We start from the raw sequence: 18,173 nt of genomic DNA, 5'->3' as shown, positions 1-18,173 counted from the left end.
CTCTCAGTCACAGCCTGAGCTGCTGGTTAACTGCTGTTGTTCTCATTTATCTCAAAGTGTTGACAGCGTCTTTACAGCGGAGTTGACCTTCTAGTCCTTCTGTGTTAGAGCCCATTGGTGTTCAGAGTGGATGAACGTGTAAGGTGGAGGAAGAGATCGGGAGGAAATGGATCGGAGGGAGGGGCCAGTAGTAAGAGTGATATATGAGAAAAGACCGGTGGAGACGGGAGTGTTTGACGGGTTTCAATGACCTCGACCTCCGTCGCTGCTGTGTTTGCACCGACTCTAATGAGACGTGTGGTGGTGACGAGATACACTTTAATTAAACAGCTCTTCCTGCGCTGTCTGCGCAAGGTTCAACCACACAGACATATCCACACACTAACTGAGAGGGAGACGGGGGAGGAGAGACGTCAGACTCCAACCAAGGTTTTTGCCTAAATGCCCTTGATACTGATCTGAACTCCAACCTTAACTAAAACCAATATTAAAAACATAGATGAATGTCAATGGATCAGGACGTCGCTTCAGCTACAAGTGCACATTTTCCTAAATGTTGTCTACAAAAAAATTTATAGATTTGTAATTTATGTATAAACTTTATATATTTAAAAAAAATCTTGTATTGAAACAAATTTTGTAGAATCTTATGATGGTAAAATATCTAATGTTCCAGTTGGCCTTTCTAAAAAACGAATAAAACCCACGCGTTTTACAATACTACTAGAAAGAAACAACATCAACATATGGTTGATCAACATAAAAAAAAAAGACGTAGTTTTATGGTTGATCAACATAAAAAAAAAGACGTAGTTGAACATTTTGACACGGAGCTGAGGTTTTCTTCAGATAATGTCATTGCTACGTGTCCTCCATCGGCTGTTTTTAATTGACTAAACAATCAGGGTGACCTTGCCTCCCATTGGCTGATCACTCCTTAAGGGGGAGCCTCCAGATGTGCACCAGGAAAAATGCCTTCTCTTAATTCATCATCCATTGTTCCTGGTCGGAATGGTATGTTCTGGCACACTGTGGGGCTGAGCGCCGGGTTATCTGTGCGACTGTACACCTCCAGCAACATCGTGACTAAAACAGTTTTGTTACCTGAGTTGTATTTAAATCGTACTGAAGTAGGAGACCCTTCCGTCCACGTGAGAAAAGCCTCTACTTGTTTTCCTTGAAGGTGTGAGTAATTACACCACGTTCTCTGATTTTTCTTTTCCGACAATCACCGCCTGCTCTCCTCCTTTTGTCTCCTCCTGTCCTTCGCCTGCGTAGCTGCAGGTCATTCTATTTTAGCGCTCGCTCAAAACAGATCTAATTCAACCCAGATTTGCACGCTGGAGCGTCTGGTGCAATTGTGTCTGTGGAAAAGTCATGTGTGTGTAAGTGTGTCAGTGACGCAGGAAGCAAGAGGGAGCAAGGAATCATTGTGATGAGGAAAAACAGTCAGACCAGACGGACTCTCAGCCCGACTCTGAGACTCCTGACCAGCGCGGGGCTCTAGGGTCACCACAGAGACGTCATGGGCAACTTGGCCGACCGTGTTGGGCCTAAGAAGAGGTCAGACACGGAGGCGAGCTGTCTTCGACAGCACCTGCTCTCCGACCGCGGAGAAGTAAGAGCGTCTGTGTGTGAGTTGTGTAGCTGCATGATTCTGAACTACAGTCTGGACTCATTTTTCGTACCTGCTGTTACTTCGTCGTCGCCGCACTGGGTGTAGCTGCACAGACGTGATAATGGCTAATTAATTACAAGACAGAGAAAGAACCAGCTGTGAATTGATTATTTTTGATTGAAGTTATAAATATTGTACATTGCTGTGTAAAAAAACAACAAATTTTGATTTATCCTATTATTCGGGCCACAAACAATGTCTTGGTGGGCCACATTTGGGCTGCGTACCTTGTGTTTGACACATACCTGCAGCATCCTTGTGTGAGGACCGCCTTCACGTTGCATTAGTGGACACGGTAAATAACACCCATTCGATGGCTTGACCTTTGTGTCTGTGTTTAATTCTATTTTCCTGCCCGTTGTATTCCTGAACGGCTCTGCGCCGAGAGTTTTTTTTTTTTTTTTTTTTTTTTTTTTGTCCGATGCACAAATATGAACTCTTTCTCTGTGTATTTTAAGCCGGACTGTGGCTCATCGTTAACAGTGTGACACAGAGGCTGTCACTGGTGTCGGAAGGCAGGCTGTGAGTGATATGCACCCGGGGGCTCGAGTCAGCAAAACATGTACTTGGTGGTAGCCATCTATTATGTAGCGGGGGCCAGAGCAGTCACTGCGGAGTCTGATTAGGGTGAGATACACCTCGGTCCTCCGTGACTGCAGTTGCTGTAGCCGTACATCTAAATATAACAGACCCAGATCATCTGAGCGATTTGATTACCCCGGGATCTATGGCTGTGTGGGAGCATTTGTAAAGAACGTTTGGATGTACAGCTTTATCTGCCTGTTTAATCCGATCCAAACAAATGGCTCCGATCGAGCGGACGGTGGATGACGTGAGGATCAGCCGCTGGTTATTACAGCATTTGTACAAAACCACCCACAGATCTGTGTATCACAATGGCACACACAAAGTAGAATACTTGTTATCGCGATAAACCTGATTTATTTATATAGGGGTGGTTCAGTTCAATTTATTTTGGTGTCCGATACCGATACTGCATCTTGGAGTATCTGCTGATACTGATATCAATCCGAAACTTTCTTTTCTTCTCCACAGAATGTTGTTGTTGTTGAGGTTTTTCTTCTCCACAGAATGTTGTTGTTGAGGCGATAGTGTCTCTGTTTACAGTATTTCAGCTTGGATATCAGATCAGACGGACTATGAGTTTTTTTGTACAATAATATTCAATACTGTAATTAATAGCAGTATTGGGCCGATACATAACAAGTATTGGATTGCACCATCCCTAATATAGTAGTGGAAAAACTAAACATTCAGGTAGAAATGTAAGTAATATGTAAACAGTACAGTAAAGTTCGATCATGTAAACATTATGGAAATATTAATATTAAACAGAAACGTGAACATGTGAGTAAGTTAAGAGAGACTCAGCTTACAGACCAGACCGTCACTGACTTTTAGGTTTTCAAGTGATGAAAGAACAGAGTTGTTTAATTTAGTAGAGTGAATACTGAATACGTTGTGTACTGGTACCGAGGTGTTTGTTTTTTTGCCGTCAGCCTCACTGTGGCCGAGAGAAGAATGTTGAGGAACTGAGTTTTGTGTGTGACAGATGTTTCTGCTCTACTGTATCTCTGTTGATGCTCCCTGCTCTTTAACTGCACAGTTCTGTGTGCATGTTGTCCCTTTTTATTTCAACATCACATTCAGTATCTCTATAAGAAAGACAGAACTGAAAAAATACCACGATGAAGGTAAACGTTTATCACCAAGAGAAATGCTGGACATTTTTAAATGAGTCATGTGTCGTCTGTCATGTGCTTGTCACCTTCCCTGGTGGTTGATGGAAAGATCTTCCAACTGAACTCTTTATTTCACATGCTTCACATTCACCGTGACTTTGTTGAGGCCAACCATAGAAGAGCTCCGAGCTGGAAACCAGACAAAACAAACCAGAAATAGATTTAAAGTGTGGGAAAACCACAGTGTTGGGATGGGAGTCGTACCGAGACACAAAACACTCATTTTCACATCGCCGAGTTTAACAAGTCCATTTACAGGTTTTTATTTTAGACATTACCGATGTTTAAAGTGAAGCTGAACTAAAATAGCAGAACCATCGGCAGACGGAGTCTCACCACCTTCATGGCTCTAAAATGAGCCGTGGAAGAAAAGGAGGAGGAGGAGGAGAAAATGAGGACAAACTGTGATCCTGGAAATAACAGACTTTTAACGATCAATGAGGATCTGTTGTTCCACAGTCATGGAGCTGCGCCTTTAACGCAGTTAAATTTAATTGAAAAGTCATGACACGATGTTAAACACCAGTAGTTGGGACTAACAGGGCATGAGGTTGAATAGCATTAAAGACTAACTGGAAAAACCCCATGATCTCCGAAGAGCGCGGCCGCATATATGAGTGGTGGTTGAACCGGCACTTTACATTGTACATGTCATGGTACTTCAATTTTGAAGTACCATGACAATAATCATACCAGTGATCTACAAAGTCAGTGCTTTCTTATTGAAAATGGAGACTTTATTTTTTGCCCCAGGTCTGATATCGACCAGAAAATTATTATTAACGGGCTAATAATGAAATTCAATTTTTTTTTAGATTTTTTTACTGCCCCTTCTAAATAAAAGCAAAACTATTGGCTGAATTGGTGATAAAAAAAAAACAAAAAACTAATCGTTTGGCCCGTTCGATCGTATCATCTGCATAAGCTGTCCGTAAAAGCAAGCTAACCTGCCGAGGAGCCGCTGAGGTCCAGTCTGAAAAGTCATCTGCCAGATGGCTCAGGGGGAGGGATTCAACCAGGGAGCACTTTAATCAATCTGATTAAGGGGAAATGCTGCCTGTATTTTTAGCCACTCCATGGCTGTCCAGTGACCCTTCATTGAATTTGTTTCATTAGTTCTTGTGTTTATCTGCCATTAGCTCAGATTTGTACACGCTGGAGCTAAAGTTGAAGAAGTGTTTGCTATTTCAGTCGATATGTTAATTTTAAGGAAGATCCAACATAAACAGATGTGTTTTTACTTTAGGACCAGTGTGTACTAATGACAAGATGCAGTGTAAATAAACGCCTGTGGCTCAGCGGTCTGGGTCGCTGCCTGGACGCTGTTTACTTCCATCAGGAGTCATGAGGAGTTTCTGTAAATTCTTCCGACAGTTGAAAGGATTTGATACCAACGTGAATACGATGCCATTATTTCACGCAGTATATTTCGATAAACCGTAGTACCACAGTCGCACAGCTGTCTTGAGAAATAGATTATTTTCAGATGAATCTTGGCTTCAGGCATGTAACATTTGGTGACACAAGTGATTTTTTTTCTTTTGTTCCGTATCCAATTTGCTGCGAGGATCCACAGGTCTCTGTCGGATCACCGGTCCCAAACAGACGTTAAAAGTCACCGCCTTCTGTTGGATAAACACAAATGAGCAGGAGAAATGTAAATCAATCGCCGACAGAAATAAATCATCGTTGCCGTGTCTCGGCGGCGCTCGCTTCATTTACTGCGCATTACTCACAATATCATCGACCTCCGTGTCAGTCTGCAGCTGGCATCTCATATTTCCCACTTTTCTGTAGCACAACACAAAATGTGCGTGACGTCAGTAAGTGGTTTACAGTAGAGTGCGTGCTGAGTACCTCCTATTTACACATCAGCCCTGTGTAAACACGCACTCTTCCTCTCTTCGCCGACATATCCACGTAAACCACACATTTGGCTCAGCCCCGACTCACAGATCTGAGAGCTGCGGTCGTTTCTGCCTTTGTTTTAACATCTCCACCATCAAAACATAAAAAAAAATAAATAAAATAAAAACACAGTAGTAGATGAAGTTCGGAGTAATGTTTCAGTTCATTTCTGTTTTCCTGCTCTTGTATGTTTTCGTGGGGATCCAGGTGCAGCCGTGCCCCCGGGGGCCTGCGCTGCAGATGTGGTTCTTGGTCGGTGGGGAGTTGTGTGGAAAGACCAGGCCATATGAGGCCGGGTCCTGTTGAAAGCCCCAGTCCTGCTTTGATCATTATTAATTAAGACTCCAGGGACTGAGGAGGCGACACAAGTGCATTGCACAGAAATCCATGTACTAATTTGAAATGCTTTATATGAGAGGTTTTTTTTCTTGTGAGCCGCTGTGCTGCCTCAGATTTCATATGGAGTACAATAGTAAATTTAACAGTAAGTAAAATACTGTGATAATGAGAGAGCCTGGAGCGTTAAAGCTACTGTACCTGTGACCCACGATCAAGGTCATGGGAGCAAATAATAAAATGTAGTCAGTGAGCTCTGATTCAGTGAATAATGAATGAAATTCATTGTTTGTGTTTGAAAGTGTAAAATTGTCTGTATGCTCAGTTTTTTTGAGCAAAAATTCACGTGTGCATTGCCATTTTTGACAAAAATGTCTTTATAATAGGAATACCTTCGGTTACCACCAGGGGTGGAAAGCATGACATGCTTGTTGTACAGTCAGAGCACTGTCTGGCCCTGGGTCCAAGACTTACGGTCCATAATCCAAAAGTGAACCATGACTTTAAAACAATAATCTAAACTGTAAAAAAATTCAAACTTTTATTTAAGCTAATGTTTATTTCTGTTTTAACGTCGCAGCCTTCCTGCTATTGTCTGGTTCTCGTCACGTTCCTTTAGGAGGAATTATGGCCAACTGTTCTGGTATTTGTCCATGTGGACAGAAACAGAACCGGCGAGTAACGTGTCCTCACCGTGCACTGGTCCCAGGAACTCGCAAAAATCCAGAGAATTGTCCATTTTATAAATAGAAGTTACAAGACCTCACATTCTTCACTTTCTGAAACCCGTTCTTTTGGATCTACTGATGGAACTTATTTGCACTAATTACCCTGATCATAATTGCTCAGGGTAATTAGTAATTCAAAAATATAAAAACAACTTTATTTTCTGTCTATTGTTGGTACAGGAAGTCAAAAAACAGCAAAAAAAACTAGTGCACCAAGATTTCTTGTGGTCATAAACCTGTTGTTTTCATTAAACGTGGCTTATTTGTTTGTGTGTGCGCGTGTTCCAAATATCACTGCCTTTTCTTCGTCGTTTACAGAGTCAGATTAAGTTGGTGGGATGGATATCAAAGGGACATTGATTTTTGTCTCCACAGAAAAAACCACCAGTTGCATCATTCTGTGGTGCGGCTGAGGTCAGCCTCAGTTTCATCAACGGTTTTTGTTCAACTCTATGCGTTCCTTTATTCCTTACTCTTAGATACAGAAATTGACTGATTTATTTTAGGGATGTCAAACATATGGCTTGCGGACCCCACATCGCCTGCTACAGGGTTCAATCCGGCCCCCTTGATGCATTTTGAAAATGAAAAAATCCAAAAACATTTCATGTTCGGAATCTTCTTTTTCTTCTTTTTCTTTTGGCTTTGTCCCTTTTTCATGTTCCTGTTCGGAATGTTTTGTCAAATTATATTTCGTAAGAGGAAAGGTCAAAAAGTTCTAAGACAAATACTTTCATTCCAAAAGATGTGTAATGATTTGTATATAATTTTAAGATACAATTTTAGGACTCCAAAACAGCTCAACGCAGTCTTACATTATATTCAATGTGGTTGGTCAACTGTAAAAACTAACAAGTTTGCAGCAACCATCACTTTTTTTTAAAACCAAACTTGAACAGAAATATGTTCAAATTCAGTTCAGTTTTTAGACGAGGGCAAAAAAGCCTTCAAAGTAAAACTTCAAGTTGTCATTGACGCACTCACCTCATAAGTCTTTTTAGCGTGTATTGGCATCACTAACACTGACGGAGCTTTAAGCAGCAAGCACTTAGTGCGTCAGTGGCTCAACAAATGTAGCATGACGTTGGCCAATGCAACACTAAAGCTAATTGAAACAGACAGACCGAGGAAGAGGAGGCCACGCAGCTGTGAAGGCATGTGCATGATTCAGCCCTGACCAGGACGTCCGTCAAATCTCTGAAGACATGGGACAATGGACAAACTGCCACACAAAATGTCAGGCTACAATCGTCTGGTGTTCACTCTGATTGGACCGTAGGTGTGAATGTGAGTGTGAATGGACAGTCTTCATCCGAGAGATTTCTTCAGTTCTAATTTGTTGCTGGGAAATTTCTGGTATTTAACGTCAGAGTGGCTGAGTACCTGAAACGAGGGTCGTTGTAGTAAGCACTGGAGGTGACCACGCCCACTTCTTAATGGAGGAAAACTTGTGATCACAAGGGTTGATGTGTGAATGGGCGGTTGGTAGAGACGACTAGGAGGTTAGTCTTACCCGACGGTTACGTCTGGCTAGGTGCTCCTCGGAGAGTTGAGTTTTCTGGACGAGAGGTTGTGTCTCCAGGTGGGGCAGTGGTGGGTTAGTGGTCCGGAAAGGTTTCTGGTTTGAGTCCACCAGCTGCTAAGTTACCGCTGAGGTGCTCTGTGGGTTTGAGTCCACCAGCTGCTAAGTTAGAGCTGAGGTGCTCTGTTCAAGGCAGCGTCCCCACCCACTGCTGCCCACTGTTGACTCTGATGATGGGTTAAAAGCAGAGGTCACATTTGGTTGTGTTTAGTGGTGTGTTGTGTCACAGTGACAAGTCGTTCACTCTGTGGACATTTCCATCCTCAAAAATCTGTCCTTTGTCCTTGAGATGTAAGTGTGCACGGTTGTTTGTCTCTTTATGTACAGGACATTTCCAGTTTTCTTTGCTTTCGCCCTGGAGTATGAGAACAAATTGTGGCCTGAAAACAAACAACCCTTTTAATCCATCATTTATTTTCCAGCGATTAAAGCAATAACGTGTGTAATTAACTCAGCCAAAAGCCAACTCTGACCTCAACTTTCACACTCTTTTGATTTTTCCTCATTTTGGTGAACAATCCAACCATTAGACGTTCACTGTCATTATTTTTGCCGTCCTATCGTGTTCCGTTCCGGTGTGGATACTGGCCTTCATCTAATTTCACTAATGCTAGTGTTTTGACTCCCTGAGAGCTGGACAGTCTGAAGGCTCCGGTGACCGCTGACTCTGCAGAACAACTTCTCAGATAGTGTCGGCGATGGATACTCTGATTTACAAAAACCTATTTAAGTTTGGCGCAGTTTCTCAAAGACAAAATGGAAGTTGAGGCTGTAATTCAGTAATGCACTTAGACTCGTCTGGCCTCAGGACGAGGGAGGGGCTCTCGGTGTTTTCAATGACAAACTTCATTTTATTTGTTAAAGTCGTTCTAATAAAGAAACTATTAGCTAACACACACACACACACGGGGGAGTTAGGAGGGAGGAAGGGTCACCTCTGATGTCTTTGAACTACACTTTGGTGACAGTGTGGAACTGATGATATTCATATTAATATCAGACCAGTGAAGATGTTAAATTTTGTGTTACAATTTTGTAAAGCTCTTTGGAAAAGGTGTACAGTCGTACAGGACGTCCTCCACTTAGGTCGGAATTCCATTCGTAACACGCGAATTAACTCGATATCTGCCGTAAGTCGGAACGCACACACTGTACATAAGTACCTGTGTCACTCAGCCACGCTGACACAGATGTCTGACTTAAGTTTGGGAGCTGTAATGAAATAAAACCACACAAACGAAAAGCTAAGCTAGTTCCCCTGCGAAATGTGTTTTATCGCTGTATGTCGGAATGATGAAACAAGACTTTTTTAAACAAATTAACAGGAGATGGCGACGTAACCACGAAACATAGGTTGTAGGTTGAGGACATTGTAAACTGAGGACACCTTGTACTCCAAGAATGTCAAAAAAAAAAAAATCCTTCAGAACCATTCTCTTTGTGACCAATGGAAAATTTTCCGACCCTCACATGATTAATGCTCAGGGATCGGCTCAAAGCTCCGTTCTGCTAGAAAATACAATGAAATACACAGGTATTCAGAGATGTTGATAGTAGTGATTACAACAGTAGTAACAGTTTGACAGGTAATACGTGCAAAGTTCTAATGAGTTAATGTGAGCGCTGTATTCACGTGTATTTTATTTTTTAAATTTGTCCACTTTGTCAAACCTTTACGATCTCACGATTCCTTTACTGTTGTTTACAGCAAATGTCTAATAAGCCATCCCTTCCCTTCTATCTCCCTTTCTTCGTGTGTGTCAGTGTCTTAAGGACAACATTGACAAGCAGCTCCAGCTTCACAGAAGGGAGGCTGCCGTTCCACATTTTGAGCAGGTACGAACACATGGACATTAACCCAGGAGCATGAATCCTGGCTAAAGATAAAAAAAAAAAACACTATAAAAAGCTTAAAGGTTCTTAACCTTTTTGGAGCCAAGACCTTTAGAGCCTTACCTGGGTGTTAAACCTTTCCAAGGACCACGTCATGGTCAAATACAGATCAAATGTACGTTTGTATTCCATTGGAATCACAAAACCCACAGTTTGGATTTTGGAAAAACAAAAAACCAACATGGTTTAACTGCCGTCATATTTCTCAGTTCGACTAATTTGGCCTCGTCAGTGCGGACTAGTGGATAACCAGTAATGGTAACAGGAACGGTTCCTTCTACTGTACTGAAGTGATTCATTACTTAAAGTGTCTCAAACATCTGAGTTCTTATTGGTCTAAAATTGGTGTAGCTGGACCTAATTAGTCAGAGGTTAGAATCCCACCTTGACCACATGGGGCATCTTGAGCAAACACCTAATTCCTTGGCGCTTTCAGGGAACATTGTTCTGCAGGAATGGGTTGAGGTTTTAAATGCAGATGACACATTTCATTGTGTTTAAATTTAAGCAGATTTAAATATTTATATTTAGTACTTGACTGACTATGGTTCATGGACTTCCCAGCACCCGGGCACCTCGGGTTGAAAACGACTGTTTGTAACGCTCACATCGATTGGCTCTCTGGTTGCACCACTCAGGTTGTGGCAGTTATAAACGTGTGGCCTGTGACTCACACTGCCACCGTAATGATTTTCCCCTTCGATCCCACTTTACTTCAGGGAATTTTTAATACTGCATGAACTTAGAGGTTGTTGTGTTTCAGTGCAAGTAAGTGCATTATTAATCCTGTCTGACACTGTTGGCTTAGGATTAACGTAAGGAGTAAATATTTAATAGCAAAAGTACTTTTAGCGCACATTGAACTACATGTGACCCGTAGAGAAGTACACAGTGTCGAACACGCTGCGCCCTGTGATTGTTTGAAACGTTACGTCCACTCGACCTGATAAGAAAGTCGTGGAGATGCCAGGTGTGTCCGTCTGAGTGTATTTTCCCAAAGGCACATGACACAGTTTATCAGTTTGATGTACATCCTGGTTATAAGTGTGTGTGTACAGCAGTATTCCTTAGAAGAGGTGTGTTTGTCCAACCAATCTGTAGACTAGTCTGTAGACTTTGGGATGTTATTTAGTCATGTTGAAGGAGGAAATACGGTTTGAGGAGTTGTCAAACTGAGCTGATAAAAATTCCATTTTGAATTAAACCACTGTGTTATAATGACATCAAAGGAATCGTTATCTTTTCCTTAAAACACATCCCCTTTGTAAACTTCGTGTTCTTTCCAAGACCTAAAATAAAGATAATCTTATCAGTTAAGACACAAAAAGTTATACTTTTGAAAAGTACCTCATCGTTTGGCAAAGAATCCGACCCACATTTAATTACTGCAGTGACGTACCGTCAAACCCAGTAAAGCGTCCTCTGCTGAAACAGTATCAGAATAAGTGACATATTTTTGTATATATTTATCATCAATACCAATTCAATAATACAGAACAGTGTGTTCTGATCATTTCATAGCTTTTCTCTCGACTGCGATGCTTCCAGTCGAGTTTTCTTGAGTTATTTTTTTTTATCCAATTACATTTCAGTCTTATGTGTTGCTAGGGTGAGATAAATCTGCCCTACGGTCTTCAAAATCAATAGTGCAGGTGCCTGGAGCCTGAAATGAACAATTGTTTCTTTAACCAATCAAATTTAATCAGAGTTGGCCACACCACGGCCTTCTATCTTTGAGTGTCTCTAACGCTAACCGTTAGCATCTACGGCAACTTGGAAGTTTTTTCTGCGTTCGCTGCTGTTGAGCAGACATTTAAAGCGTAAATCAAATTAAAACGTATGCTGTAAATACGACAGGACGGACTGGACTTTCAGTATTAGCACGGAAGGAAATAGAAAAGGACTTGATGTTAGAACTAGAATGCGCAGATAATCTAAAAATAAATGGAGTAATTGATGCACTTTGTGAATAAATATTCAGAAGTTTTTGTGAGTAATATATATATATATATATTTCTTCTTTTTTCCAAATTTTCCAAACACAGTACTGTTTCAAATGCTTTGGTACCGGTTCAGTACCGGTTTACCAAACAAGCCTACAGAGGACTGTGAGTCTAAACCCAGTAATGACTGAAGGAGGGTCAGAATCAGATCAGATCATTGTGGTAGGATTTTTAGATTTTTTTAAAATACATAAATTTGATTGATAAAACATTTTGATTGATGTTTTGTTTTGCCCAGGTTTCTCGTCAGAGCGTTTAATTTATGGACGGGCGGCAGCAGCAGCCCATTTACTGCATCAATCTAAAACGTGTCCAACACAATTTGCTGGAGTTTAGTTGAAAGGTGATTAAAGGAGATAAATAGCCCTGTATGTGGACGGCACACCTGTTGTACATTAGCGCTTCATTTCATCAGCACATCAGAACAGACAGAACTGACGCTCTTTTATCCCTTTCTCTCTGTCTCTCTCTCTCCCTCTCTCTCTCAGATGGTTAGTTGTGTGTTGTGTGTTGTGTGTGTGTGTTTCACAGCCCACATGGGTGTGTGGTGTGTTCTAATTTTACACTTCATATGACAGGATTAAAAATGACACATGTATTTCCACAAGTGTAAATGGCTCAGTCGTGGCGTCGACTCAGACCTGGGAAGATGAGGTTTAGCTTCGGCAGAATATTTATTTTCTCTCCACGTGGTTTCTTTTTACGGCTGTTTTTTTCCACCGTGATTGGAGTCAATTGGGTTCACCCACTGAATCAACACATTACATGCACTCAAGTGTTCAATCTGTTCAATAGCACAATAACTCGGAGAGCATGCCACGTCACGACGGGCAGCGTTAGGTCAGTGGTATTTACCACAACAACATCGATCAGTGTCGATGTCCAGTGAGACCAGTGCCACCGTCTGTGTATGTTTTTATTTTTCACATAATTTCAGCATCAATGTTTGCTACTAAAAAACTGAGAATTTAAGAGAAAAAACGTTCTGTTGTCAAAAGAAATATCACGATATACAGCTGTTCACACTTTAATCTGTCACACTTTTCCAACGTTTCACATTATAATCGTTCACCACGAAACACCACCCTCCAAACATCCGAGGAGTTCCTCTTCTTCTTCTACTACTACTACTACTACTACTACTACTACTTGATCTACTCCCTCTTATTCTTCTTGTTCCTTTCCTTCTAGCACTACTACTACTACCTCTACTACCACTGCCTCACCTTCTTCGTCTTCATTAACTTCTCCTTCCTTCCTCCCCCAGCTGCTCCCTCCAGGGGTTGCCACGGTGAATCATCATTCCACCCTTTCTGTTGCCTCCTCCAGTGTTACACAAATCATCTCCATGTCCTCTTTTACTACATCCATTCATCTTCTCTGAGGTCTTCCTTGTATCTTCTTGCCTGGCAGCTCCATCTCCAACATCCTAATATATATCCAATATATATATAATATATTTACCGTACTCAGCACATGTCCAAACCATCTCGTCCTCACCATCCAAATTTCTAGACCTTCCTGATGTCCATCCAGTGAAAAACCATCATCTTCATTTCTCTCACCTCCAGCTAGTAGAGGGTGATGACAAATATATGCAAATGTATGTACTCTCCTGAAGGCAGTGGAATTTACCCTTAATCAGAATATTTTACATAGTAGAAATATTAGTTCACATTTGATTGCATTTTTCCCTGATTACCTCAGAGGCAGCGTTTGTATTCATTCAGCTGCATTGTTATTAATTAATATGTAAAAACAGTTTGGTCAAGTATGCTAGGAATAAAGGTAGGCATTAGTAGCATATTAACATATATACACGATCCTTTAAAAAGAAATATATACTATTTATGTGTTTATATGTATATATATTTATATACAGTATATTTACATCTATATATGCTGTATGTATGTGTATATATATTTACATAAGTATATGTTGTATGTATGTATGTATATATGTTCATATATACATATTTAGTATGTATATATGTTCATATATATATTTACATACGTATATGCTGTATGTATGTATGTATATATGTTCATATATATATTTACATATGTATATGCTGTATGTATGTATGTATGTACAGTACATATGTTCATATATATATTTACATATGTATACGCTGTATGTATGTATTATGTATACTGTATGTATGTATATATGTTCATATATATATTTACATATGTATATGCTGTATGTATGTACAGCACATATGTTCATATATATATTTACATATGTATACGCTGTATGTATGTATTATGTATACTGTATGTATGTATACATGTTTATATGTATATACTTACATACGTATATGCCGAATATATGTAGATAGTCTAGACTACAGTAGATTATGCCAATGTGCTGACGACGTGTGAAGTTGCTTTTCAGACACCCGTCTAATATATATTTATACACAGTGTCTGAATTCCTGCCACCAGGCTTGAAGAGCAGCAGAGAGTCACACATTTCTTTTGTGCCGCTGCTCCATTCATGCACATCAGCCAGTAAATCCTCTCTCAGCTGAAGTCCGCACTTTTCTACAAAGTTCAATTCATGTATGCAGCTTTAGCAGAATCCACTCCAAAGGGAGAGAAGGGGGCGGCGGGGATAGGCACTCTGTGGAAATCTTATCCTCTTGCTGCTTTGTCCATTCATGTTTTGAAAGCTGTTGATGTCAGCAGCAGCAGTGGCAGCAGCAGACGCTGCAGACACTCCACTTGACTTCCTTTATATATGGCTTTCATCCTTTTGGACCTTTTATAGACACGAGCTGTTCCTGTAGGAACGACACCAGGCGACCATTTAACCATTGTTTACTTCATGACTCCTGTAACGGAACTTACCCTCTCACATTTATTCAACACAGGGATTCCCAAAGTGTGGTTTGTGCGACCCTCAGGGGTCAAGCTGCCACTAGGGAGTGGGAATGGAGATGGTGGTTTGGTGGGTTTTTTTTAGTGGGATTTTTCCACTCAATAAGGACGTGTAAATAAACATTTTCTTTGAAAAATGAAAAATCAAAAGATCATATTTATATAATAAATAAATGCAGGCAATATACGTATATGTGTGTTCTATTTGAATGTGTAGGGAGTTGATGGTGCGTTGATGGTTAGGATATAAAATAGTGAGTTTGGCCTTAAACGTTTTGGGAACCACTGACTTAACCCACCACCTGAGCAGTGAGTTTGGTGCTTCCTCACCAGAACCAGGATTAAAAAGCAAACAATTCTCGTAAAATAACAAATATTATGACAGCAGCTAACATTAATACTTAATAGTCTTCTCGTAAAATAACAAATATTATGACATTATTACGACTTAATAGTTCTCTTTTTCTGCTTCACCTGAAAGCTTCAGGTGCAATTTTGTCTGAAGAGCTTTTACCACTTAAGTTATTGCACAAATTAAATTGCTCCTCTGTGCCATCACAGATATTACATCCAACGGGTATTATAGCAGCAACAGGCAATTTTCAGTCAGGATCAGGGGTAAGATGGGCACGTCTATAGACAAAGAAAATTTTTTTTTTTTGAGAGAAAACAACATGGCCGCCACTAATGAATGAAGAGAGTGTTTCTGTGCAGGGCTGCTGGCAGCGTATTCTGTCCTCAGGCTTTGACTGTCTCATTTCACATTTATGAGAATCTGTTTCAGCCGCTGTGACTGTTACGACACTCTGTGTCAGGAAGAAATTTCGGAAATTGCTGTGCAATTTTTGTCCCACAAAGCTCTGCACTGGTAGGAAGTGCTAACACGTTTGCATCTTGTCTACAGTGGGTCCCACACCAGCAGGACACGCTGAATTTAAAACAGCACCCATCATGAAATAAAGATGGGAAAATTAGAGTACTGTTGTGTGCTCTTACACAGAATGAAATTCAAAAACCTAAGTCATGTGTTTTCTCTATTTGACTGTAATGTTTTTAAAGGAAAGCCACACACTGAAAGCCACCATACTGGCAGGATTAGCTTGTTAGCACGTACCGCTGTCGAGCTGATTTTCCTTCCAGTGTAGAACAGCTTGTCATTAAAGCAGCAGGTTTTCAAGTCTTGGGTACAAATCTGCAACTCTTCTGTGAGGAAAAGCAAAGCAAACAAATATTATAAAAGCTTTGCATGTCGTCTTTGGTCCTGGTTCATTAAATTTGGGGACTGAAACACTCGTCACTACCCGACTGTGTTAATGGGACACTCATACAGGACTTTTAAGAACTTGTCACATTGAATGATTTTAAAGCTCTAACCTGGTCACAAATAGGTGAAGTGAATAAAATAAAAATGTCCTTGTTGGGAAGTAATCATGTTTTAGAAACTGAACTTTTGACATTGCTAACTTTTTTTAGCTTAAAAATATCCCACGTGGCTAGCCTGTTTTACAGATACTTCTGTACAAACTGAATTTCCTACAGAAATGTCAGGATTATAACCCTTGAAATTAAAGGAGAAGATTGGACACTAGTTTTTACCAGTGTTAATGACCTCCTCTATTAGGACTAGCTAGCTAAAGCTAACGTATTCATTATTGACCTGAAACCTAAAAGCAGCTGCAGAATGAACTCTAGATTAATAAACAGGTATAAAATGATTAGGGCTGTCATAAGACTGATGATAAAAATAACTAATAAAGGCCTTTGCCTTGGCCACTGAACAGTGTAGCCATCTGTAACCCATTACCTGAGCTATAAAAGAGCAGCCACCGTGCTATATTTAGAAGGAAGATTGTATGATTTATGCTACTGCGATGAGTTTGTGCGACTTCCTGAGGTATTGGAAACATAAATACAGTGAAGTAGATGACTAGTTTTGGGCCATCCAATAATAATAATAACAACAACAACAATAATAATAACAATAAATGGTAATAATAGAAACCAGATTTAAAAACAGACATGATGGGAGACAACATATAATGAATGATTGACAGCTGCGTCAACTTCTGGCAATTTTCCTCAGGATAATATTTTAATTGTAAAATGACAAGCTGTTTTAGTGTATGTAGGTATATATGTGAATGTATGTATGTAGGTATGTATGTGCAAATTTGTCCATCTGTATATACACATATATAAATGTCTGTGTGAGTGTATTTATACATTGAATGGATGCATAAATCAGCCACCTGAGCTGTCTCCTCTCCGTGTCTCCGGGGAGAAGCTCCAAAGCGCTGCACTTACCGGCAGATAGCCTTCATCTCTTTCACCCTGCCACTGAAACAATACATCAAATTAAAATAATACACTGTCTTTCTCCCTCCTCTACTCCACTGTCCCCTCGCTGTTACACATGGATCGATCATACGTGTCCTCCCTGGAGGACAGGTGAACCAGGGATCGCTGCCGGGCTTCTGTTGTCTCGCCCAGGAGACAGTAACATAACAGTCCTTTACACAACAGCTCTTGTTTACTGTAATGGTTGTACAGAACACCTGTTTGTGTCGTATCTGTACATCACGTAAGAGCACACACACCTGTAACGCACCGTTACAGCCTTAACTACACAAAGGCTTTGAAGGATTTGTTATGTGTCTTTCCAGCCCTCGCTTTTGTTGGTGTTTTAATGTTTACAGATGAGAGGAAACATCCGTTTGACTATAATGCACCACAGACAGAAACCCTCACATCTGTTAGAGCAGCGTTTTCTAAACCCTTTTTTTTTCTGGGGACCAATATCTTAAAGGTCACAAACCTTCACGACCCAATGATTTTGACCAACAATTAACCGTGCTTTAACACAGTTTGGAACCATTTTCTCCAGTTATAAGTTCCGTAGTATAGTGGATAGCAACACCTGCCTTGCAAGCAGAGAGTCCTGGGTTTGATTCCCAGAGGAACTACATACTTGGCGCCTCCAAGGGGCAGCAGATCTGTTTAAATTTCAACTTCAAATTGGTGGGATCAACAGGGTTAAAAAAAAAAACAAACAAAAAAACCTTACAGGACCCCATGTGATTTTAGCTTCTGACACACTTGGTGTCTTTTCAAGTGTGTTTTAGGTTGTAGACAGAAAAACAAACTGCTTTTTTTAGCTGTCATCCTCTGACCCACTGCAAAGACACAAAGACAACTGGAACAAGCTCTATAGCTACAGCTACAGTATATATACAGTACATATACAGTACATGGCCTCTATGTCCATACACACACACACACGCAGGCTTTGTTCTTTTTTTCCTTGTTTTCTTCCTCTTTCTCTTTTCTTCCCCTCTGCTCTAACTCTCAGTTATTTATTTACCTTTTTTCTGGTTCACTCAAGTTCTTCTACAGTGGCCC

At 40.6% G+C, this 18,173-nt stretch overlaps 1 protein-coding gene across 1 annotated transcript in view; it reads left to right on the top strand.

Moving 5' to 3' along the window:
* Positions 1-18,173, top strand: part of rgs3a (regulator of G protein signaling 3a) — a 138,141-nt gene that overhangs the window by 61,588 nt on the left and 58,380 nt on the right. The window contains exon 18 of the mRNA XM_025062385.1: positions 9,747-9,831. Coding sequence (XP_024918153.1) covers positions 9,747-9,831 — 85 coding nt within the window. The remainder of the gene's footprint in view (positions 1-9,746; positions 9,832-18,173) is intronic.

The sequence above is a fragment of the Cynoglossus semilaevis genome, chromosome 14, assembly GCF_000523025.1.
Source record: "Cynoglossus semilaevis isolate Cse_v1.0 chromosome 14, Cse_v1.0, whole genome shotgun sequence".
Taxonomy (NCBI): domain Eukaryota; kingdom Metazoa; phylum Chordata; class Actinopteri; order Pleuronectiformes; family Cynoglossidae; genus Cynoglossus; species Cynoglossus semilaevis.
This window is presented reverse-complemented; position numbering and strand designations above follow the sequence as displayed.